At 42.5% G+C, this 27,105-nt stretch overlaps 1 protein-coding gene across 2 annotated transcripts in view; it reads right to left on the reverse strand.

Annotated features, from left to right (window-relative positions):
- LOC132830609 (phosphorylase b kinase gamma catalytic chain, skeletal muscle/heart isoform-like) overlaps positions 1-27,105 on the reverse strand; it is a 184,627-nt gene that overhangs the window by 127,817 nt on the left and 29,705 nt on the right. For both annotated transcript variants that reach the window (XM_060848481.1, XM_060848480.1), the window contains exon 4: positions 24,649-24,703. In XM_060848481.1, the coding sequence (XP_060704464.1) occupies positions 24,649-24,703 (55 nt within the window). The remainder of the gene's footprint in view (positions 1-24,648; positions 24,704-27,105) is intronic.

Raw genomic sequence — 27,105 nt, forward strand, 5'->3', positions numbered from 1 at the left:
ACCAGGTAACATCCTGGTAAACCTTTTCTGAAACCTCTCTAAAGCATCCACGTCCTTCTTATAGTATGGTGACCAGAACTACATGTGGCCTAACTAAAGGTTTCATGCAGTTGTAACATAACTTGCCAACTTTTATATTCATGTCCTGATGAAGATAAGTGTGCTATATGCCTTCTTGACCAATCCAATCACCTATATTGCTACTTTCAGAGATCCAAGGGCATGCACACCCAGATCCCTCCAAATTTCAATGCTCCGAAGAGTTCTGCCATTTGTTGTATAATTCGCACCTAAATTTGATATTTCAAAAAGCATCACCTTGCATTTGTCGGGATTAAATTCCACCTGCTATTTCTCTGCCCAAATCTGCAATCTTTCTGTTATGCCTTTTGACAACTTTGCTCAGTATCTAATACTCTACCAATTTTGGTGTCATCCACAACTTACTACTCAGGCTACGTAAATTTTTCTTCAGATCATTTTTATATATTACAAACAAAAAAGATCCCACACAGATACCTGCAGAACACCATTACTTGCTGATCTCCATTCCGCAAAGCACCTTCCACTGTTACTCTCAGTCTTCTATGACCAAGTCCGTTTTGTACCCATCCAGCCAGTTCACCCCAGATCCCATGAGACTCTATCTTTTGCATCAGCCTACCATGAGGTACCTAATCAAATGCCTGACTAAAGTTCATGCAGACAACATCCACTGCCCTTCCCTCATCAATCATTATTTTCACCTCCTCAAAAAACTGAATCAAGTTGCTGAGACATGACCTTCCCTGCAAAGATCCATGCTGCCTATCACTAACAAGTCCATTCACTTCCAAATGTAAATAAATCCGATCTTCTCCAACCCCTTCCCCATCATTGATGTCTGGCTCACTAATCTGTAATTACCTGGATTATTTGTTTCCCTTCTTAAACAAAAGAACAAATATTGGCCATTCTCTAGTCCTCTGGAATTTTGCCTGAAATCAAAAAGGTTGGAAAAATATCTGTTAAGGCTCAAGTTATTTCCTCCCTTGTCTCCAACAGTAACCTGGGATAGATCCCATCTGGCCATGGCAATTTGACTGCCTTGATGTATTTCAAGTCACCCACACTTTCTATTTCATTATTTTGACCTGAGCAAGAGTATTCACATACCTTTCTATAACCGCAATATCCCTCATGTCCCTCTCTTTGGTGAATACCAAACAAAAATACTTGTTCCAAATACCTGCTCCACACATAACCTCCCACCTTTATCACTCAGCTGGCCTACTCTTTCCCTGGCTAGCCTCTTACTCCTAATACAAATATTAAATGCCTGCAAATTCTCCTTAACCCTGTTGGCCAGGAACATTTCATATCCCTTTTTAGCACTCGTAAATCTCTGTTTTAACTCCTTTCTACTTTCTCTATATTCTCCAAACTGTGGCATGGTGGCACAGTGGTTAGCACTGCTGCCTCACAGTGCCAGAGACCCGGGTTCAATTGCCTGTGTGGAGTTTGCACATTCTCCCTGTGTCTGTGTGGGTTTCCTCCCACAGTCCAAAAATGTGCAGGTTAGGTGAATTGGCCATGCTAAGTTGCCCCATAGTGTTAGGTGTAGGGGAATGGGTCTGGGTGGGTTGCACTTTGGAGGGTCGGTGTGGACTTGTTGGGCCGAAGGGTCTGTTTCCACACCGTAAATAATCTAATCCAAGGAAATTGTCTGCTTTTAGTTGCTTAGACCTTAGGTATGCTTCCTTTTTTTAGACTAAGCTGATAATTTCTTCTGTCACCCAAGGTTTTCAAATCCTACCATTCCTGTCCTTCAATTTCACAGTATCATGCCTGTCCTGCATTCAAACAGCTGCTCCCTATCCACATTCTCCAATTCTTGTCTGATTTGGTTACAGCTGGCCTTCCCAAAATTAACATCTTCATCCAGCATCCACTCTTGTCCCTATCCCTAAGTTTCTGTGAGTGTAGAGAATTATGGTCACTATTTCCAAAATGCTCCCCTACTGAAACTTTGATCATCTGCTCAGGCTCATTTCCCAATACCAGGTCCAGTATGACCCTCTTCCTCATTAGACTATCCTTATACTGTTTCAAAAAACCCTCATTTACACACCTAACAAACAGCTCTTCATCACACCTAACTCTGTGCGAAGCTAGAGAAGTGATTTCTGGGCCTCTTGCTGAGATATTTGTATCATCGATAGTCACAAGTGAAGTGCCAGAAGACTGGAGGTTGGCTAACATGGTGTCACTATTTAAGAAAGATGGTAAGGACAAGCCAGGGAACTATAGACCAGTGAGCCTGACGTCGGTGGTGGGCAATTGTTCGAGGGAATCCTGAGGGACAGGATGCACATGTATTTGGAAAGGCAAGGACTGATTAGGGATAGTCAACATGGCTTTGTGCGTGCGAAATCATGTCTCACAAACTTGATTGAGTTTTTTGAGCAAGTAACAAAGAGGATTGATGAGGGCAGAGTGGTAGATGTGATCTATATGGACTTCAGTAAGGCGTTCGACAAGGTTCCCCATGGGAGACTGATTAGCAAGGTTAGATCTCATGGAATACAGGGAGAACTAGCCATTTGGATACAGAACTGGCTCAAAGGTAGAAGACACAGGGTGGTAGTGGAGGGTTATTTTTCTGACTGGAGACCTGTGACCAGTGGAGTGCCACAAGGATCGGTGCTGGGCCCTCTTTTTGTCATTTACATAAATGATTTGGATGCGAGCATAAGAGGTGCAGTTAGTAAGTTTGCAGATGACACCAAAATTGGAGGTGTAGTGGACAGTGAAGAGGGTTATCTCAGATTACAAAAGGATCTTCACCAGATGGGCCATTGGCTAAGAAGTGGCAGATGGAGTTTAAATTAGATAAATGCGAGGTGCTGCATTTTGGGAAAGCAAATCTTAACAGGACTTATACACCTAATGGTAAGGTCCTAGAGAGTGTTACTGAACAAAGAGACCTTAGAGTGCAGGTTCATAGCTTCTTGAAAGTAGAGTTGCAGGTAGAAAGGATAATGAAGAAGGCGTTTGGTATGCTTTCCTTTATTAGTCAGAGTATTGAGTACAGGAGTTGGGAAGTCATGTTGTGGCTGTACAGGACATTGGTTAGACAACTGGTGGAATATTGTGTGCAATTCTGGTCTCCTTCCTATTGAAAAGATGTTGTGAAACTTGAAAGGGTTCAGAAAAGATTTACAAGGATGTTGCCAGGGTTGGAGGATTTGAACTATAGGGAGAGGCTGAACAGGGTGGGGCTGTTTTCCCTGGAGCGTTGGAGCTGAGGGGTGACCTTATGGAGGTTTACAAAATTGTGAGCGGCATGGATAAGGTAAATAGGCAAAATCTTTTCCTTGAGGTCTGGGAGTCCAGACCTAGAGGGCATAGATTTAGGGTGAGAGGGGAAAGATGTAAAAGAGATCTAAGGGACAACTTGTTCACGCAGAGGGTGGTACGTGTATGGAATAAGCTGCCAGAGGAAGTGGTGGAGGCTGGTACAATTGCAACATTTAAGAGGCATTTGGTTGGGTATATGGATAGGAAGGGTTTGGAGGGATATGGGCCAGATGCTGGCAGATTGGATTAGATTGGGATAGCTGGTCGTCGTGGACAGGTTGGACCAAAAGATCTGTTTCCATGCTGTACATCTCTATGACTCTATGACTCTAAACCCCTGGCATTAAAGGAGTCCCAGAAAATATTTTTGATTTTATTTGATTTACTATTGTTACATGTACCTTGGACAGTGAAAAATTTTGTTTTGTGTGCAGTACAGGCAGATCATACCACACAAAGACCATAGGGTGATAGAACTGAACAGGGAATACAATGTTACAGCTGCAAAGAAGGTGCACAAAAAGCAAGATCAACATTAGATTTGAAATGTGAGAAGTCCATTCAGAAGTCTAGTAACAGCGGGAAGAAGCTGTTCTTGAATCTGTTGGTATGTGTATTTAAGCTTTTGTATCTTCTGTCTGATGGAAGAGGTTGAAAGAGATACGTGGGGTAGGTGGAGTCTCTGATGATGTCTGCTGCATTTCCAAGGCAATGAGAAATGTAGATTGAGTCCGAGGATGGAAGGTCTGCTTGCATGAGGGGCTAACTTGTGTTCACTACTCTCTGTGCAGTCCTGGCAGAGCAGTGGCCACACCAAGCCATCATGCATCCAGTTCGAATGTTTTCTATGGTCCATCTATAAAAGTTAGTGAAAGTCCTATGGATATACCAAATTTCCTTAGCTCCTGAGGAAGAAGAGGTGTTGTTGTGTCTTCTTGACTGTTGCATTAATGTGGGTGATCCAGGGCAGATTGTTGGTGATCGTCACTCCTAGGAATTTGACATTCTTGACCTCAGCTCCACTGATGTAGATAGTGTCGTGCCCTCTTCCTTGCCTTCTGAAGTCAATGAAGAGCTCTTCAGCTTTCCTGATGTTGAGGGAGAGATTGCTATCTTTACACCATATCACCAAGCACTCTATCTCTTTCTTGTATTATGTCTAGTCATTGTTTGGCCTACAATGTGGTGTCATCGTGAAACCGTAGATGGAGTTCAAAATCTGGCTAGGCAGTCATAAGTGTCCAGGGAGTACAGTAATGGGCTGAGTATGCATCCTTGTGGGGCCCCGGTGTTGAGGATTGTGGTGGAGGAGGTGCCATTGTCTATCTTCACTGATGGCGTCTGTGTTTCAGGAAATTGAGGGTCCAGGTACAGAGTGCAGGGCAGAGACACAGGTCTCAGAGTTTGGACATTAGTTTAGTTAGGACTATTGTATTTAAGGTGGAGCTGTAAAAAATGAGGTCTGCAGATGCTGGAGATCACAGCTGCAAATGTGTTGCTGGTCAAAGCACAGCAGGTTAGGCAGCATCTCAGGAATAGAGAATTCGACGTTTCGAGCATAAGCCCTTCATCAGGAATAAGGTAGAAGCTTGATTAGGTATTCTTATTATTCAGATTGTCCAAGAATGAGTGCAGGATTCCAGAGAAGGGATCTGCCATGGACCTGCTGTGCTAATAAGCAAACTGCAAGGGATCGAGGCAGGTTGGGAGGCCAGAGTTCATGTGAGCCATGACTAATCTCTCAAAGTCCTTTGTAGTTATGGAGGTCAGAGTCACCAGGCGGTAGTCATTGAGGCATGTTGCATGTGTTTTCTTTGGTAATGGAATAATGATGATCTTCTTGAAGCAGATGTGAACTTCAGATTGCAGCAAGGAGAAAGATGTAAGTAAACACTCCTGCCAACTGGTCCATGCAGGATTTGAGTGCATGGCCGGGGACTCAATCTGGGTCAGTTGGTTTTCCATGGGTTCATTCTTGAGAAGGCTGATCTGATGCAGTGGTGACTGAGGGAACAGGTACATCTGAGGCTGTTGGGTGAGGTGACACCCTTTCACTGACCTTTTGTTCAAACTGAGTATAATTGAGTGCAGCTGAAAGGGATGTATTTTTGTCCGCTATTCTGTTCAGTTTACTTTGTTGCCCATTACGTCATGTAGACCTTCCCACAGACAGTGGATGGCCATGTGGTTAGTTTGGGTCTCTAACTTAGACCGATATTACCTTTTGGCATCTCTCATGGCCTTACGGAGGTTGCATCTGGATTTCTTGTAAAGGGAAGGGTAATCTATCTTGAATGCTGCATACCTAGCCTTCAGTAGGCAATGGGTTTCCTGGTTCATCCATGGTTTCTGGTTGGGGAACACACAGATTGACTTCTTTGCAAGCAGTTCTCTATGCACTTGGTAATGAAATCCATGATGGTGGTAGCACACTCATCTAGATTGGCTGCTTAATTCTTGTATATGGACCAATCCGTTAATTCCAAGTAGCTGAAAATGTGTTGTTGGAAAAGCGCAGCAGGTCAGGCAGTATCCAAGGAGCAGGAGAATCGATGTTTCGGGCAGGAGCCCTTCTTTAGGCTCATGCCCGAAATGTCGATTCTCCTGCTCCTTGGATGCTGCCTGACTAGCTGCGCTTTTCCAGCAACACATTTTCAGCTCTGATCTCCAGCATCCGCAGTCCTCACTTTCTCCTAGTTAATTCCAAGTAATCTGGCAGAAGCCCTTTTGCTGCCTCAGACCAGCACTGTAATACTCTCTGGACTAGGTCCTCACTTTTCCACTTCTCCTGATTTGGGGGAAGTTAAAATTACTCACAACCACCCTGTCATTTTCACATCCTTCCAGAATCTGACTACGATCGCAGCAGTGAAACTATTTGCTTCCTATGCTTGAACTCTACCCATAATGCCTCACTGCAAGATCCTTCCCTCAACAAGCTGTGATATGCTCACTAACTGGTAAAGCAACTCCCCCACCTGTCACATCTAAAACATCAATGTCATAGAGATGTACAGCACAGAAACAGACCCTTTGGTCCAACTCGCCCATGCCGACCAGATATCCCAACCCATTCTAGTCTCACCTGACAGCACCCGGCCCATATCCCTCCAAACCCTTCCTATTCATATACTCATCCAGATGCCTTCTAAATGTTGCAATTGTACCAGCCTTCACCACTTCCTCTGGCAGCTCATTCCATACACGTACCACCCTCTGCGTGAAAAAGTTGCCCCATAGGTCTCTTTTATATCTTTCCCCTCTCACCCTATGCCCTCTAGTTTTGGACTCCCCTACCTCAGGGAAAAGACTTTGTCTATTTATCATATCCATGTCCCTTGATTTTATAAATCTCTACAAGGTCACCTCTCAGCCTCCAACGCTCCAGGGAACACAGTCCTATCCTATTCAACCTCTCCGTATAGCTCAAATCCTCCAACCCTGGCAACATCCTTGTAAATCTTTTCTGAACCCTTTTAAATTTCACAACATCTTTCCAATAGTAAGGAGACCAAAATTGCAAGCAATATTCCAACAGTGGCCCAACCAATGTCCTGAATAGCCGCAACATGACCTCTCAACTCCTGTACTCAATACTCTGGCCAATAAAGGAAAGCATACCAAACACCTCCTTCACTATCCTATCTACCTGCGATTCCACTTTCAAGGAGCAATGAACCTGCACTCCAAGGTCTCTTTATTCAGCAGTTCTCCCTAGGATCGTATTATCAAGTGTATAAGTGACATGGAAGTTTAAGCTGCTAATCCTGTCCTTCTTTCATCCATGTCTCTGTGATAGCAACACCATCATAATAAGTGGTGCCAATTTAAGTGTGAGATGAGGGTAATTTCCTTTATCAGAGGATTGAGAGTCTTTGGTACTCCTTGCTACAGACAGTTGTTGGGGCTTAGTCCTTGTACATACTTAAGGCTAAGACAGTTAGATTTTTGATCAGTCGGGTTACAGGGCGACAAAGGTTCAATCAAGAATTAAGTGTGCACCTGTCCTACTCCTGAGCTCTATCCATCTTGCCTTGAATCAAGGATTTCATGAAATGCAGGAAAGTGGATATTAGAAATGGCAGATGAGCCATAATTCTTTTGATTAGCAGAGCAGGCTCGAGAGGCTGAATGGTCTCTTCATGTCCCTGTTACTCATGGTGTTATGATGCAGGTTAAACTGCAAGTGACCATGTGCCTTGTTTGAGATTCAAAGTTCCACCCCCACTCAGGGCATGACTGACAGGGTACAAACTCACATGGAGGGTCTCAGTTCCACTAACGCTGGAATTTACAAACTGTGTCTGTTGCTTTTCATCATTTTTATCAATCTTCAGCAGCAGTGTGTGGCATCCAGCATATTAAGGGCCAAAATATTCAACAAAGGAACAGCTCTAAGAAATTGAGAATTTTCACTCCCTGTCTGCAATCCACTTTTGGGATGATGAATGACCCCTTACCACTTGGGAGCATGAAAACACATGCAATGTCCAGCATTATTTTTAACCCACCACAGTGATAGTGGCTGTAATTTCATCAGGGCAGGATTGTCATATCAGCAGGATCAGGCAGTGTTTGCTGATCCTCTCTGATTGGAGTGAGACAAGACCGTTACAGCTCAGATTTCAGGCTTAAGATATGAAATACATAGGATGTAGAATCTGGGTAGAATCTCCAATCCATTGCTCTCAAATGAAAAGGAGATTTGATAGGAAAGGTGGATAAAAGCAATTTCCTCTCGACAAGATCCCAGACAAGAGTCAACGCTCGAAAGTTAAATTGGCTGAGTTAGAAATTCAGACATGTTGTGTATCCTGTTTTGGCAGATGTAGCTATTGAAATCTCTCTTCCCTTAATCAGTTGATGAGAATTCATTTTTGCATTTAGAATCTGAGAATTCCATTGAATCACCATGGGATCTGGCATTCCTGAGAAGGCCATTGTGTTTCGTGCGCCTGTGCATTATCTAATTTCCACACCCCTCCTAAAAATTGAAAATATTTATGACTTTCAAATATTTATCCAATTCTCTTTGAAAGTTACAACTGAATCAGCTTCTACCAGCCTTCCAGACAAAGCATTTCACATCAGAAATCACTGGATTTTAAATAAAAGAATCTCTACATTTATCTGTCTTTTTTGTTGTTAAATAACTTTAACCGGTCTCCTCCAGTTACTGACCCTTCTGCCAGTGGAATCAATTTCTGCTTACTTAGACTCTCAAACCCTTCATAATTTTTGAACACCTCAAGTTAAATCTTACCTAACCTAAGGAGAAGACTCCAAGTCTTGAAAGACCTGAGATCCCTCAACATTGGTACCATGTCTTTTGCTCTGTCATCAATCCTGAGGTGTGCTGCCAGAATTGTACAAAGTCCTTCAGCTGGGGCTGAATCATTTCTTTTTCCAAGTTTACTTGTTTTTTAGCCAGATTTTTATGAAGGAGATGGGCATCTTGTCTCCACAAACCCATCTCCATTTGGAAGACCTGTACTCACTATACTTTTGTTCCAGGGAGGTCGGGTGGGACTGAGTCAGTCCTATCATCTCTGAAGTTAGGCCCAATGCAGCAATGCAGGGGACATGCAGTAGTCATAGCACTCACTGAAGATACATTCCAGTGAGAAAGAAAGACACTGGAGGGTATGCACCATCTATTTCTAACTAAAGAGGTTAAGGACAGTATCAAATTAAGAGGAAGTGCATACATTCTTTGAAGATTAGAGTCAGGTCAGAAAATATATAAAACAAAGAACAACCAAAATAGGAGGTAAAAATGACTACATATTAGTCAACAAGCTAGAAATATAGCAGTAGATAGGAGAAGTTTCTGGAGATATTTAAAAGGGAAATAAATAACTTAATTGAACATTGGTGCTCTACAAAATGAGTCTGGGGAGCTAATGATAGAAAATAAAGAAACAACAGCTACAGTGAACAGGATTTTGTTTGTAAGACAAAGAACTGCAGACATTCAAAATCAGAAACAAAATCAGAAATTTCTGGAGAAACTCAGCAGGTGTGGCAGCATCTGTGGAGAGAAAGCAGAGTCAATGCTTTGATTAGGTGACCTGCTGAGGATTTTGTTTTTGTCTGTTGTCACTGCAGAGGATCCAAAAACGTTCCATGAACAACTATAACTCAGGTACAGGCAGCTGGGATCAAAGGAATCCCTGGAGGTATACAGGGGGTTACCGAAGAAGGAAATCAGGAGGATGAAAAGGAGGCACAAGATAGCCTTAGATTAAATTACTTACAGTGTAGAAACAGGCCCTTCGGCCCAACAAGTCCACACCAACCTGCCGAAGCGCAACCCACCCATATCCCTACATTTACGCCTTCATCTAACACTACGGGCAATTTAGCATGGCCAATTCACCTAACCTGCACATCTTTGGACTGTGGGAGGAAACCGGAGCACCCGGAGGAAACTCATGCAGACACGGGGAGAATGTGTAAACTCCACACAGTCAGTCACCTGTCTGAACCCAGGTCTCTGGCGCTGTGAGGCAGCAGTGCTAACCACTGTGTCACTGTGCCGCCCCAATTAGCTGAGAAGATTAGGGTGAATTCAAAGAGGTTCTTTGAGTATATTAAAGGGAAAAGAATAAGTAGAGAGAGAGAGAATAGGACCTCTCAAGAACCATAGTGGACATGCATTTGTAGAATCGCAGATGTTGGGCAATGTCCTCTGTGTTTCCCATGGAGAAAGACATGAAGACTCGAGAACTTGAGGAAGTTAGTGGTCATATCTTGGAGACTGGACATTTCACAGTAGAAGAGGTACTGGATACATTAGAATGTATGAAGGTGGATAAATCTCCTCATCCTGACCAGTATATCCAAGAACAATGCAAAAGGCTACAGAAGAAATTGCGGGGGCCCTGGCTGATATTTTTACATCACTGTTACCTACAGGTGAGGTCCCGCAAGACTGGAGGGTAGAGAATGTTGTGCCTTTATTCAAGAAAGACTGCAAAGAAAAACCTGGGAGCTATAGTCCAAAGATGTGCAGGTTAGGTGAATTTGCCATGCTAAATTGCCCATAGTGTTTAAGGATGTGAAAATTAGGTGCATCAGTCAGAAGAAAATGTGAAGGTAATAGGGTAGGGGAATGGGTGTGGGTGGGATAGTCTTCAGAGGTTCGGTGTGGACTTGTTGGGCAAAATAGAAAGTTTTCACATTGAAGGGATTCTATGATGATGGTATAGACCAGTAAGCCAAACATCTGCGGTAGGTAAGTTACTTGAGAAGATTCTGAGAGATAAGATATATTCATGTATTTGAAAAGGCAGGGTTTGATTAGGAGTAGTCAGTATGGCTTTGTGCATGGGAGATCATGCCTTACAAATTTGTTCGAATTCTTTGATGAAGTGACCAGGAAGGTTGACTAGAGGTTGTAGACATAGTCAATATGGATTTCAGTAAGGCCTTTGATAAGGTTCCACATGGTAGGCTGCTCTGGAAGGTTAGATCACATGGAATCCAGGGCCAGCTGGCAAATTAGATATACAATTGGCTTGATGGCAGGAAATAGATGGTAATTGTGGAAGGATGCTTGTCAGACTGGAGGCCTGTGACTAGTGGAATGCCTCAGGGTTCGGTGCTGGTCCCATTGCTATTTGTTATCCATGTGAATGATTTGGATGTGAATGATTTGGATGAGAATGTACAAGGCATGATGGGTAAGTTTGCTGATAACATTAAAAGAAGCAGTATTGTGGACAGTGAGGAAGGTTCTTAGAAATTGCAGCAGGACCTTGATCAGCTGGGGAAGTGGGCCGAGGAATTGCAAATGGAGCTTAATATAGATAACAGTGGGCTCTTGCATTTTGGAAAGTCAAAGTAAGGCAGGAGTGTCATGGTGAATGGTAGGGCCTTAAGGAGTGTAGTGGAAGCGAGGGAATTTGGGAGTTCAGGTACATGGTTCCCTGAAAGTGAAGTCACAGATAGACAGGGCAGTGAAGAAAGCTTTTGGCACACTGGCCTTCATCAGTCAGGGCAGTGAGTATAGAAGTTGGGAAGTTATGTTTCAGTTGTACAGGATGTGGGTGAGGCCACATTTTGGGAGTATTATTTTCAGTTCTGGTCACCTTGCTCTCGGAAAGGTGTTATTAAACTGGAAAGAATGCAGAAGAAATTTACAAGGATGTTGCCAGGACTCAAAGATGTGAGTTATAAGGAGAGGTTGGACAAGCGAGGACTTTTTTCTTTAGAGCTTAGGAGACTGAGGGAGGATCTTATGGAAGTCTATAAGCTCATGAGAGGCATGGATAGGGTGAATGCACTCAATCCTTTTCCCAGAGTTGGGGAATTGAGGATCAGAGGGCATCAGTTTAAGGTTGTAAGGGAAAGAATAAAAGGGAACCTGAGGGGGCAACTTGTTTTATATAAACAGTGGTGTGCATTCAGAATGAGCTACCAGTGGAAGTGGTTGAGGTGGGTACATTAACAATACTTAAAAGGCATTTGGACAAATGGGTAGGAAAGTTTTAGAAGGATATTGGCCAAGTACAGGGAAATGGGGGGTTAGCATGGATGGACATTCTGGTCAGTATGGAGCAGTTTGGGCTCTGTCTCTGGAGTCTATAACTCAACAGGTGATAGGGAGGGAGGAGTTCAAAACAACTACAATCATTACTGAAAATTGGTTAATTGGTTTTAATTTTCTAAAACTCTCTAGATTTTTGAAATTAGTAAACATTCTGAAAAATTTTCTTTCTTTGTACCAGGAAGGAGGAAAACCACAGGCAAGTTCAAGTAACAAATTGTCACAGAGAAAATGCAAGAATCCATTATTAAGGAGGATATAGTGAGGTAGTTAGAAAATCTCAGTACACATAGGCAGACTCAGCATGATTTTGTGAAAGGGAGAGCACACTGACAATTTTGTTAAAGTTCATTGAGAAAATTACAAGTAATCTTGATAAAGGGGTACCAATGGATTTACTGTATTTGGATTTCCAGAAGGCATTTGACAAAGTGCCACATCAAGGGTTACTGAACAAAATTGGAGCTGATGGTGTCTGTGTGTGAGATGGTAACATTCTGGCATGGATAAAAGATTGATTAGTTAACAGGAAACAGAAATGGATCATTTTCAGGTTGACAATACTGAAATATCTCAGAGTTCAGTGCTGGGTCCTCAACTATTTGAAAAACATTCATCCAGGGAATGTGAGGATATGCTGGCTGAGCAAACATTTTTAGTCCATCCCTTGAGAAGGTGGTGGTGTGCTGCTTTCTCAAACCATTGTAGTCTACGTGCTATAGATAGACCCACAATGCCATAAAGGAGGGAGTTCCATAATTTTGACCCAGCAACACTGAAGGAACAGTGATGTGTTTCCAAGTTAGGATAGTAAGTGGTTTGGAGGGAAATTTGTAGGTGCTCCCATATATCTGCTGCTCTTGTTCTTCTAGATGGAAGGAGTCATGGATTTGGAAGATAATGTGTAAGGATCTTTGGTGAATTTCTGCAATATACCTGACAGATGGTACCCACTGTGTGTGGATGGTGGAGGAAGTAAATATTTGTGGATCATTTCAAAGACTTGTCAGACATATCAATCATTCATTCAAGATATTGGATACCAGAAAAGTGGTTATGGAGAACGGACAGAAAACACAAGACAGATATGAAGGCATGGATGGTGTTTATAGGGGCATGCGGAGTGAATGCTGAGGGGGATGAGGCTTTGAAGTTCTTATATTCACAATAACAACTCAATCTTTGACAAAAGATTGCTGACTGGGTAAATCAGTGTCGTCAGAATGGAAACACAGTGATCAACAATGTATCAGAATATGCGCCAAAACCGAAGCAGAAAAAGATGGATTCAGTGATTTCAGAATCACTGCTGGATGGTGCAGTAGGTTTATGAAAAGGTATCATTTAGTGCTTAGACAGAAAACCAAGATTGCCCAACATCTACCAGTAGACCTTAATGACAAGTTAACAGAGTTGCATTGCTTTGTAATCAGAAGCCACACAAAAAAAAACAGGTACAGGCTCTCATGCATCAGCAACATGGACAAAACCATGGTGAACCTGGATATGCCAGGGAGCAGAACTGTGGATAAGATTGGAGCAAAAACAGTTTTAGTTAAGACTATTGGCCATGAAATGAGTCAATTCACTGTGGTACTTGGTTGTATGGCAGACGGAACAAAGTTAAAGCCTATGGTGATTTTTAAGTAGCAAACTCTGCCCAAGCAGAAATTTCCGAAAAGCATTGTTGTCCTCCTCCATGAGAAAGGGTAGATGGATGAAGGTGGCTGCAAGACATGAATTAGGAAGGTCTAGAAAATGCGACAGACTTAGAAAGGGAAAAAGCTAACTGGTTCGGGATCTGTTCAGATCACACAGAGTGAAAAGTGTTATCACTTAAATTTGAGTGAACAATACTGACACTGCAATGATTCTTGGAGGCCTTACGGGCCTGGTGCAGCCACTGGATGTTAGCATCAATAAATCTTTTAAGGAGTTAGTACAGAAGAAATGGGATACTTGGATGCAAGGAGGGGGTAAAAAGCTTCACAAAGGGTGGCAACATGCACGCTCCATTACTTGCAACTGTATGTGAGTGGATTGTTGAGTCATGGAAACAGATGAAAATTGAAATTATTGTGAAAGCATTCAAAACATGTGGAATTTCTAATGCTTTAGATAGTATGGAGGATGACTATTTATGGTCAGATGGAAGTGATGGCAAATCAATTGATGATCCCCTTGAGAGTTCAGATGAAGATGATCCATATGATGATATGCTTGACCCAGAAGACTGGAACGAATTATTCGGAGGTGCAACCCATGAGGACAGTAAATTTGAAGGATTCTATTGGGCTTTTACATATACTGGTAAGTTTTGTTTTAAACAGCTATCCCATAATATTTGTGATGTATGGTAAGAAGAGATTTTAGCTGTGAATATCAGTTTTTTGATGTAAAGTGTTTATCATATATTATCAACAGCTTCATGCGGATTTTTAAAATAAAATACTATCAAACCTTTTTTTGTTGTTTTTACTCCTCCTCTGCTTTTATTTCATGAATTGTGTGTTGTACAAATAGCTCCGGTAGATAGCCTGAACAGGTTGGTATAAAGAAAAAGCAGATCCCCATAGTTAAAAAAAATCACGGTGATTTAGTGGTGGTAAAGCCATTCAGTTGTGTGTAAAGCATTTTAGAGTATAAAAAAAATTTAAAATGAAAAAAAGGAAAACAAAGCAGACATCCCCCTCCCTCTCTTTCTACCTTCCCCTCACTTTTGACGGTTTGCATTGGGTGTAATGGACTTTAGTTGCAAATATTTAATTGGCTACATGGATAGTGGTAGTTAACTATTTGTGGTAGTTAAAAGAAAAAGAATCACAAAAAAATGTCCAGTGATTTTGGTGGTGGTTGTGCACTGCTGGGTAAATCAAATATGGTAAAGCAGACCCTAAGAGGCTCTTTTGGCACAGTGGTAGTATTTCTGCCTTAAAGCCAGAAAACCCAGGTTCAAGTCCCACCTGTGCACTAACATGTCATCGTGGTTCTTATTTGATTATAGAATCACCCTACATGCAGCTACAGTCGGAGCACTGGAGAGTTGTTAATTGGTGGAAGACTCTGAACTAGGTTAAAGCTGATCTTCCCGAATCTGGACAGGGTGAAATGGCATTGGGAATGCTAATGTTAGTCACAAGCCTCCACCAAGGACACTTAAAATGAGACAAAGCAGACAGTGCAATAACATCACTGAGCTGGTTGATTAGAAGATTATAATGTGGGCCCAAGAGAGCTCTTGTTGTGCAGTGGTAGTGGCTCTAGCCCTGAGCTAGAGGTTTGAGTTCAAGTCCCATCTGTTTCAAAGGTGTATCAGAATATCACTGAACGGATTAATTTCAGTAAAAGAGCAGACACAGATTCCCATGGTGGGGCTCAGTGCAAAGTGTTTGATTGCAAATTGAAAGATCCCAATTCAAGTCTCAGTGCCCATTTGTGCTGTGTCTTGACTGCAGATATGTCAGTTTGCTTTAATGTTCCAATACATAGACACAGACATAGAAAAGTACATCACAGAACAGGCTCTTTGGCCCACAATATTGTGCCGAATATTAATCCTAATATAAAACAACTTAACCTATGTACCCCTCAATTCACTGCTATCCATGTGCATGTCCAGCAGTCGCTTAAATGTCCCTAAAGACTCTGCTCCCACCACCACCGCTGGCAACGCATTCCATGCATTCACAAGTAAAGGACCTACCTCTGATGCCCCCTCTATACCTTTCTCCTGATATCTCAAAATCCTCGCGCAAATCAATCCTGACCTGGGGAAAAGTCTCTAGCTACTGACTCTATCCATAACTCTCATTACCTTGTATACCTTGATCAGGTAACCTTTCTTCTTCCTTCTATCCAGAGAGAAAAGTCTGGGCTTAGTCAACCTCTCCTCATAAGGCAAGCCCTCCAGTCCAGGCAGCATCCTGGTAAACCTTCTTTGCACCCTCTTCAAAGCCTCTGTATCTTTCCTATAGTCGGGCGACCAGAACTGGATACAATATTCCAAGTGTGGTCTCACCAGGGACTTGTAGAGCTGTAGCAAAACCTCACAGCTCTTAAACTCGACCCCCCTGTTAATGAAAGCCGAAACACCATATTCTTTCTTAACAACCCTATCCACTTGGGTAGCAACTTTGTGGGATCTATGTACTTGAACACCAAGATCCCTCTGTTGCTCCTCACTGCCAAGAATCCTGTCTTTAATCCCATATTCAGCATTCGAATTCAACCTTCCAAAATGCATCACTTTGCATTTATCCAGGTTGAACTCCATTTGCCATTTCCCAGCCCATCTCTGCATCCTGTCTATGTCGCGCTGCAAGCTGCAATAGCCCTCTATACTACTGATGACACCTACAACCTTTGTGTCATCTGCAAATTTACTAACCCACCCCTCAACCTCCTCATCAAAGTCATTTATAAAAACTACATAGAGCAGAGGCCCAAGAACAAAGCCCTGTGGGACCCCACTCAACACTGACCTCCAGGCAGAATACTTTCCATCTACAACCACTCTCTGCCTTCTGTCAGCCAGCCAATTCTGAATCCAGATAGCCAAATCTCCCTGTATCCCATACTTCCTGACATTATGAATGAGCCTACCATGGGGAACCTTATCAAATGCCTTGCTGAAGTCAATATACACCACATCCACTGCTTGGCCTTTGTCGACCTGTCTTGTCACCTCCTCAAAGAACTCAACAAGATTTGTGAGGCATGATGTGCCCCTCACAAAACCATGCTGACTGTCTTTAATCATTCTATGCTTTTCCAAATAGTCACAAGTCCTATCCATCAGAATTATTTCCAAACCTTTGCTGACCACAGACATAAGACTAACTGGTCTGTAATTGCCAAGGATTTCCCTATTCCCTTTCTTGAAAAGAGGAACAACACTCATCTCCTTCCAATCCTCTGGTATGACTCCTGTGGAGAGTGAGAAGGCCAAGGTCTTCAGCAGTGGCTCAGCAATCTCCTTTCTCACTTCCCAGAGAACCTAGGATAAATCTTGTCTGGCCCTGGAGACTTAGCAATCTTATTGTTTGTCAAAATTTCCAGCACATCAACTTCATCAATCTTGATCTGGTCAAGCCTATATACCAGCTCCTCAAAGTTCTCATTCACAACAAGGTCCCTTTCCTTAGTGAAAACTGAAGCAAAAAAGCTCATTTACGGCTTCCCCTATCTGCTTAGACCCCATGCACATGTTCCCTACGCTATCCCTGATTGGCCCTACCTTCTCCCAGATCATTCTCTTATTCCTCATGTATGAGTAAACTTCCTTTGAGTTCTCCCTAATCCTTCTTGCCAAGCCTTTCTTGTGCCCCCTTCTTGCGCTCTATTTCTGAACTCCTTTCTAGTAAGCCTGTAATTCTCTAAAGGTGTGCTGGATCCTTGCTTCCTCCACCTTACATAAGCTGCCTTCTTCCTTTTGAGGAGAAGCTCCTCTATTCTCGTCATCCCAGGTTTCTTAACCTTACCCCTTCTTGATTTTTTCAGAGGAACAAATTTGTGTGTCACTCGCAACAATTGCTCCTTAAACAGTCTCCATATGTCTGCTGTGCCCTTTCTGTGGAACAATTGCTCCCAGTCTGTACTTCCCAATTCCTGTCCGATAGCATCATAATTTCCTTTTCCCCAATTTCCTTTCCTTCTCCAAGGCTATGGTAAATGTAAGGCAGTTGTGATCACTGTCACCAGTGTTCTCCCACCGTGAGATCTGACGCCTGTCCTAGCTCATTGCCGAGCACCAAATCCAAAATGGCCTCCTCCCTCGTCGGCCTGTCTACATACTGAGTAAGGAAACCTTCCTGAACACATCTGACATCCAAACCATCTGCACTTAGGAGGTTCCAGTCGATATTGGGAAAGTTGAAATCGCCCATAACAACAAGCCTGCTACATCTGCATTTTTCCAAAATCTGCCCGCCTATGAGTTCTTCAATCTCTCCACTGCTTTCAGGGGGTCTGTAGAAAACCCCCAATGAGGTGGCTGTTCCTTGCTGTTCCTAACTTCCACCCATACTGACTCAGTAGACAAACTTTCCTCAACAAGCTTTGTTTCTGTAGCTGTGATGCACTCTCTGATTGGCAATGCTCCATCCCCTCCTCTGTTTCCACCCTCCCTGTTCTTTTTAAATGTCTAAACCCTGGGACATCAACCAACCATTCCTGCCCCTGTGAAACCACATCTCCATTATGGGCACAACATCATAGCCCCAAGTACTGATCCAAGCTCTAATTTCTGACACTCTTATTTCTGACACTCCTTGCATTAAACAGACACACTTTAACCGATCCCTTCGTTTCATCGCGTGAGAAACCTTCTTGATAGATTCACTACACCCTGTCACTGCCCCAGCTGCAACTGCCTTGTCTCAGACATATGGCTCTGATTCCCACCCCCCGCTAAACTAGTTTAAACCCTCCCAAACCACATGAGCAAATCTCCCACCCAGGACATTTGTGCCCCTCTAGTTCAGGTGCAACCTGCCCTTCATGTATATGTTTACATGTTCCCTTGCATGTTTACTCGAAAGAGCATGAATGTGAAAAAACACCAGCCAACATTCAATAGGATCAAATTACATCAGATTACATTTTTCATTTATATTATAAACAAATAAAAATAAAGACAAACTCACATCACAAGAAATGATATTTTTTGAAGCCATGTAATGCATGTTGCTTGCTCAATTCTTTAACTTACTACGATGTGCTTCCCTATTTATCTTGCCTTTTCTCAAGTCATAGAATCCAACAGTGTGGAAACAGGCCATTCAGCCTATCGACTCCACACTGACCCTCCTAACAGCATCCAACCCAGACCCTGCATTTCCCATGGCTAATTCACCTAGCCTACACATCTCCGGGGAAGTCAGCACAGCCAGTCCATCTAATCTGCACATCTTTGGGCTGTGGGAGGAAACCAGAGCACCCAGCAGAAACCCATGCAGACACAGGGAAAATGTGCAAACTCCATACAGATAGTTGCCCCAAGCTAGGATTGAAGCTGGATCCCTAGGACTATGAGGCAGCAGTGCGAACCACTGAGCCATCATACTACCCTCTTTTTCTATGGAAAAGTAGACTAAGTCCTTTAACCCATATACATTGGTTACTTAAATCTGAGCAGCCCTGGAAAATGAAGGTACCCTAATGAACTAAAACAGTTCATTAGGACTGAAGGAGTTTGAAGGACTGAAGGACTGAAGGACTGAAGCAAGCCAAAAGGAGTTTGGTTCGATTAGATCCTGTGTGGTCACCTTATTCGATCTGAGGATTCCTCCTGTTCCAAGTGCCAAAGCACAATCAGGCAGCGTGCCTTAATGACTGGTGGCTCTGATGTCTATCATGATAAAGCATTTCAAGAGATTAGTAATGGTACACATCAACTCCAGCCTCCAAGATTACCTAGATCCACACAATTTGCCTACTGTCACAACAGGTCCATGGTGGACACCACCTCCCTGGGCCTACACTCATTCTTGGAACATCTGAATAACCTACATAGGACTCCTATTTATTGATTTTAGCTCTGCCTTCAACACAATAATTCCAACCAAACACATCTCCAATATCCAAGGCCAAGGATTCTGCTTCCCGTTCTGCAATTGGATCCTCAACTTCCTGACACACAGACCATAATCAGTAAGGGTAGGTGACAACACTTCTCCATGATAATCCTCAACACTGGTGCCCCGCAAAGCTGTGTACTCATGCCCTTAGTCTACTCCTTAGACACTGATAACCATGTTGCCAAATGATGCTTTAAGTTCATTTGCATGTTTGCTGGAAACATCTCTGTAGTGAGTATAATCTTAAACAACAAGAAGACAGTACAGGAAAGAGATGGAGAGCTTAGTGGCATGGTGCAAAGACAACAATGTCTCTGTCAATGTTAACAAAATGAAGGAGCTGATCATCGACTTCCTGAAATGGAGTGGAGGCCCCTGTCGGTATCAATGGTGTTGAGGTGAAGACAATTGAGAGTTTCAAGTTCCTTTGAGTAAATATCACCAACAATGTGGCCTGGTCAATCTACACCAACGCTATGATCAGGAAAGCACAACAGCATCTCTACTTGCTCGAAAAGCTAAGGAAATTTGGCATGCCCACCATGATTCTTAACAATTTTTATAGGTGCCTCATAGACAACATCCTATCCAGCTGCATCATAAATGAGTCTGGCAACTGCTCTGCCCAAGATCGCAAGAAATTACAGAGTTGTGAACACAGTCCAGTCATCAAACAAACCAGCCTTCCACCCATTGACTCTGTCTGTACCTCCCGCTGTTTTGGAAAAAGCAGTTAATATCATCAAAGATCCCTCCCATCCTAGCTATACTCTCTTCCAACCTCTTTTATCAGGCAGAAGATACAGAAGTTTGAAAACGCATACCAATAGGTTCAAGAACAGCTTCTTTGGTTCGGCTATCAGGCTTTTGAACAGACTTCTCAGAGATATAGGTTGATAGAGTCATAAAGGTAAAAACAATGACTGCAGATGCTGGAAACCAGATTCTGGATCAGTGGTGCTGGAAGAGCACAGCAGTTCAGGCAGCAACCGAAATGCAGTGAAATCAACGTTTCGGGCAAAAGCCTTTCATCAGGAATAAAGCATTATTCTGATAGAGTCATAGAGCTATACAGCATGGAAACAGACCCTTTAGTCCAATTCGTCTATGCTGACCGGATATTCTAATTTTATCTAATCACATTTGGCCCATATCGTTCTAAACCTTTCATTTCATACACCCAGATGCCTTGTAAATGTTGTAGTTGTCCCAACCTCCACCACTTCCTCTGGCAGCTCATTCCATACATGCACCACCATCTGCATGAAAAAGTTGTCCCTTAGGTTCCTTTAAAATCTATCCCCTCTCTCACCATAAATCTCTGCCCTTTAGCTTTGGACTCCCCTACCTTGGGGAAAAGACCGTGACTGTTCACCTTATCCAGCTTCCTCATGATTTTATAAATTTCTATAATGTCACCCCTTAGTCTCTGACACTCTGGGGAAAATAGCCTCTCTCCATAGCTTCAACCTTCCAACACTGACAACATTCTTATAAATCTTTTCTGAACCCTTTTAAATTTCACAACATCCTTCCTATAGCTTGGAGACTAGAATTTGTGGGCGGCATGGTGGCACAGTGGTTAGCATTGCTGCCTCACAGCGCCAGAGACCCAGGTTCAATTCCCGACTCAAGTGACTGACTGTGTGGAGTTTGAACATTCTCCCCATGTCTGCGTGGGTTTCCTCCGGGTGCTCCAGTTTCCTCCCACAGTCCAAAGACATGCAGGTCAGGTGAGTTGGCCATGCTAAATTGCCCGTAGTGTTAAGTAAAGGGGTAAATGTAGGGGAATGGGTGGGCTGCGCTTCGGCGGATCGGTGTGGACTTGTTGGGCTGAAGGGCCTGTTTCCACACTGTAAGCAATCTAATCTAATTAAACATAGTATTCCAAAGTGGCCTAACTAATAACTTGTACAGCTGCAACATGATATCCCAACTCCTATAAAGGCAAGCAGACCAAACTCCTTCTTCACTACCCTGCCTCCTGGTATCATGGGGAAAATCACCATTGTAGTCAGAGTCAGGGTTCAATGACAGAGTTTATTGTCCAAGGAAAATCGGAGCTCCGGGAAAAGACACCAACACCACAGTGGTTAGCTGTGATTCGTCTCTCACTCTGGAGTACATGTCAAGATACTTTTAAACATTTTGTCATAGAATAGATCAGTGATGATGTTATTTTCTTTGTAATGTTTATTGTAAACATTGCAGAATTGTTAATAGTTTTGGTGCAGTCATTGTCAGTTCCAGCACAGCCTTTGTTAATTTCAGTGCGGTTATTATCAGTTTCAGCACAGACATTGTCAATTTCAGCTTCTGCATGGATGTCCATTGCTATAGTAATGGGTGTTAATCGCTCTTCCTGAGAAGGGTAATTACTGCAGCCCTGGCTATTAGCACTTTGTATTGAGTCCATACCAAACAGTTAGTATTTCTATCAAAGGTGTTGGCTGGACCCAGACACTTCGGCAGGCAGTATACACTACTAATGTGTATTCTCTCCCCGACCCGTGCTAAACTAATCAACTAAGTTATGAGTGCATTGTGTTGGTGATCTGGTGGTCCCATGGAGTATCTATGTTTGGATTAGAATGGTGCTGGAAAAGCACAGCAGGTCAGGCAGCATCCGAGGAGCAGGAAAATCAACGTTTTGGGCAGGAGCCCTTCATCAGGAATGAGGGCTTGCTCATCCCTGATGAAGGGTTCCTGCCCAAAATGTTGATTTTCCTGCTCCTCAGATGCTGCCTGACCTGCTGTGCTTTTACAGCACCATTCTAATCTTGACTCTGATCTCCAGCATCTGCCGTCCTCACTTTCGCCTAGTATCTGTGTTTGCTCAGTTGACTCTTTCCATTTGTGGTCTGACAGCCACTTTGTGCATCAAGTGGCCAACTTTAAGGTTCAGCGGCCAACATTTGCGTCCATGTGCCTAGTGTCGCTCTGCCCCGTGCTATCTCCCACTTCACCTGGGACTTTGCTTTCAAGGAACAATGAACGTGCACCACCAAGTCTCTTTGTTAGGCACCACTGCCAGGACCTTACCAATAAGTGTCTAAATCCTGCTCTGATTGGTCCTACATTTATCTCACATTTATCTAAATTAAACTCCATTTGTCACTTTTCACCCCATTTGCACATCTGATCAAGATCCACTGGTACTCTAAAGTAACCTTCCTTGCCGTCCATTACACCATTGATTTTGTTGTCATCGGCAAACTTATTAACCATACCACCTATGATCACATCCAAATCATTTATATAAATGACAAAAAGCAGTGGACCCAGCATTGATCCTGGTCTCAGGCCTCCAGCACGAAAGGCAGCCTTCCACCACCACTCTCTGTCTCCTACCTTCGAGTCTATTTTATATCCAGATGGCTATTTCCCCCTGTATTTCATGTGATCTGACCTTGCTGACCTGTCTACCATGCAGAACCTTGTCAAACACCTTATTGAAGTCCATATAGACAATGTCCACTGCACTGCCTTCATCAATCTTCTTCGTCACTTCTTCAAAAAACTCAGTCAAGTTAGTGAGACTTAATTTCCCATGCACAAAGCTATGTTGACTATCCCAACCCCCCCTCCCCCAAGTACCTCCTTCATACCTTTTATCTTAGCCTGCTGGACACACTTTCCTCATTCCTGAAGAAGGACTCATGCCCGAAACGTCGACTCTCCTGTTCCTTGGATGCTGCCTGACCTGCTGTGCTTTTCCAGCAACACATTTTCAGCTCTGATCTCCAGCATCTGCAGTCCTCACTTTCTCCTATCCCTAATATTCCTTGCTTTTTCAAATACATGTAAATCCTGTGCCTCATAACCCCATCCAATAACATACTCACCGCTGATGTTGGTCTCACTGGTCTACAGTTCCAAGATTTTCCTTACTACCTTTCTTAAATAACGGCACCATGTAAGCCAATCTCAGTCTTCCGGCACCTCACCATGGCTAACAATGATACAAATATCTCAAGGTGTCCAGCAATCACTTCCCTAACTTCCCTCAAAGTTCTGGGGAACACCTAAGGTCCCAGGGATTTATCTAGCTTTACGTGTTTTAAGACATCCTGCCCCTCCACCTGTGTAATATGGACACTTTTCAAGATTTGTCACCCAAGTTCTCTAGCTTTCTCTTTCTCTGTAACTTCTTTGTAGCTGTAACACTATATTCTGCATTCTGTTCTATTACCCTGATATACATACAATTTGCCTGGATAGCACACATAACAATAGTTCTCATTGTATTTCACCACATGTCACAATAACAAATCAAATTAAAAAAACAGCAGGTTATTACAGAATACAGCTGAGATTTAAGTGGAATAGCTATTCCTGGAGCTCAGTCAGACTTTCATAACGACGACATATCGGTAACTCCGCTAACAAAATCTTTATAAACTTCCCTTCTGTTCACTATTATTATGCTTTCTATCCTTTAGTCAAGTTTGCATCCATGCTGTCACAGCTCTCTTAATCCCCTGAATTTCAAGTTAGCTCGGTCCTTTATTGGCACTTTATCAAACACTTTCAAATCTCTCCAAAACTTCCAAAATAACACAATCAAGTTAATCAACATGATTTGCCTTCAATAAATTTATGTTGGCTGTCATCTATTAATATTTACTAAATATTTTGTCCTGGATTATCATTTCAAAGTTTCCCAAAGTCACCATTAGATTGATTGACCTGCAGCTATGATATTAACAGACCATTTTACTCAAGAAACAGAAAACACTTGTAAACCTCCCGCCCCCTGGCTCCCACAGCTGCAGCTAAAACCTTTCTTTCTTGTTTCATCATCCAAAGATACATTCCCTGCAGACCTAGTAACTTTTCTACCAACATTTTTTATTAGCTTCTCTTTATCTATCTTAACCAGCCCTATTTTTCCAACACCAACTCCATCATTGGCAGCAACCTCTCCTCCTTTCTCCTGTCTTCTTGGTTTTAGCTGCTGTTCTATGTCTTTCTGTCCATCTTATTTCCTTTGTAATTTTTCTCTGTACATTCTGTGTTTATCTTTGTTCTCTATATATTATGACCCTGACATTTAACGTGAGATTATTTTTACTGTTACATTTTCATCTCTATTTTTAGTGAGTTCTCGCTTTGAATGCTATACTGTTCCCCTCCTGATTTTGTGTCTTTAGAATCTCCTTTTAATGCCTCCATACTTACAGATCAAACACCAGGAAGTAGAAGCTTGATGATTCATAACAATCATTTAGTGAAACTGTAACAGAAAAGAACAATTGTGTAACTCACCAATTCCATTTATTGAGAAACAAAATACTGAAGATGCTGGAAATCGAAATTCTGTCAGTTATAGAGGAGTCAACACAGATCCTGCCTAACTTGATGAGAATTCTCAGCACTTTATTTTTCGTACTGATTTTCCTTCTTTGCTCCTGAAATCTCCTTGGATTATGACAATCTGCAGCTCAGAGACAAACTGCTGCTGCCAACACCAACTTCCTCTTCAGTCCCACTGATTGTAGCAAGGCTGAGGTTGTGAACTTGCCCTCATACTCTCTGAGTCTGCAGGGCATTCACTGGCACTCAGACAAGCTTGTTCATTGCTCTCAATTCAAAGACCTAATGTAATGCCTCCTAGGGTATTTAAAAGAGTTGCTACAAAGATGCACTTGTAGTGATCTTCCAAGAATCCATACATTCTGGAAATGTTCTGGACAATTGGAAAAGTGCCAACATAATACATTTGAAAAAGGAATGAGACAGAAAACAGGAAATTATAGGCTTAACATTAAAATTGGGAATAATTTAGTGTATTATAATGGATTTTATAGCACAGCATTTAGAAATGTATAATATAATCAAGCAGGGTCAGCATGGCTTGACAAAGGGGAAATCAAGCCTAACAAATTTATTAAAATTCCTTGAGGTAACAAGTAGGCTAGATGAAGGGGAAGCAGTGAATGCAATGTATCTGAATGTTCAGAAAGCATAAGGTAAAAGGTACCATGTATTAGACTCCTTAATAAGAGCCTGATGTTGGAGTTGGTGTATTATCATGGACAGAGGATTGACTAACCAATAGAAGACAGAGAGTTGGAATAAGGGAAGCATTTTCAGGCTGGCAACATATAACCAGTGGGTGCCACAGTGATCAATACTGGGGCCACAATTATTTCCAATATATAAATGACTAGCTATGAGGAAAATAAATGCATTATGACCAAATTTACAGATGACACCAAAGGCAGGTGATGAGGATCATTCAAAAAAGACTTCAGAGGAATATAGACACATTAATCATGTAAGCAAAAGACTCAGCATATAGAAAATAAAATGCAAAAATGTTTGACAGGAAGAACAGAGAAGCTGAATATTATTCAAATGATGACAGACAATTGCAGCACTGAGGTATTTGGGGTCCTTGAGCATGAACCACAAAACGTGATTATTCAGGTTTAGCATGAAGGCAAAAGAAATGCTGGATTTTATTTCAATGGGAATAGCTCAAAGGATGTTGTTAAACTAGAGATGATGCAGAAAATATTTACCAGGATGTTGCCAGGATTACAGGGATTGACTTACATGGAATATCTGAATAGGCTGACGCTTTCTTCCCTGGAGCATCGCAGGTTGAAGCGGTGACCTAATGAAGGCTTATAAAGTCATGACAGGCATGGATACGATGAATAGGCTAGGTCTTTCACCGAGGGTGGAGGAGGCCAAAACTAGAGGGAATAGGTTTAAGTAAGAGGGGAAAGATTTTAAAAGGTCCTGAGGGGCAACCTTTGCATGCTGAGGATGGTGCGTGTATGGAATGAGCTGCCAGAGGAAGTGGTGGAGGCTGGTACAATTACAACATTTAAAAGGCATTTGGATGGGTATATGATTAGGAAGAACTTAGAGGAATATAGGCTAGATGCTGGCAAATGGGACTAGGGTCAGATTGGGATGTCTAGTTGACACAAATCAGTTGGACAACTCTGTGACTCTACACAAAGCACTTGCCAAACTATAACTGGACTACTGTGAACTGTTTTGGTTCCCTTGACTAACGAAAAATATGCATGAATTGGAGACAGTCCTCAGAAGGTTCATTCGGCTGGATTTGGAGGGACTGTCTTATGAGAAGAGGTTGTGTAGGTTCGGCCTGTACTCATTAGAGTTTAGAAGAATGAGAAATGGCTTTATTGAAACATACAATATTCTTATGGGACTTGACAGGGTAGATGTGGAGAGGTTCTTTCCCCTTGAGGGACAGTCCAGGACCAAAGATCGCAATCTCATAAAATGAAGTCCCCATTTAAAACAGAGTTGAAGAAGAATTTCTTCTCTCAGAGCAGACAGAATCTGTGGAATTCTTTATTGAAGAGGGTTTTAGAGGCTAGAACATAAGGGAATCAAGGGCTATGAGGAAAGACGGGAACATGGAGTTGAGGATAATCAGATCAGCCATGATTTTACTGAATACTGGACACAGACTCAGTGGGCTGACTGACTTGCTTCTGCTCTGATGTCATGTGGTCTAAAAGCACTTCCAACGTTTAGGCATTCAGCTTTCACAATGAAGTCTACTTATTTTGTGGGTTTAAATTCCCTTGATGTCACATATACTGAGCTGCAGAACTAGAAGGGAGTTTTCACCCTTTACTCAATCACAAT

The sequence above is a fragment of the Hemiscyllium ocellatum genome, chromosome 31 (assembly GCF_020745735.1).
Source record: "Hemiscyllium ocellatum isolate sHemOce1 chromosome 31, sHemOce1.pat.X.cur, whole genome shotgun sequence".
NCBI lineage: Eukaryota > Metazoa > Chordata > Chondrichthyes > Orectolobiformes > Hemiscylliidae > Hemiscyllium > Hemiscyllium ocellatum.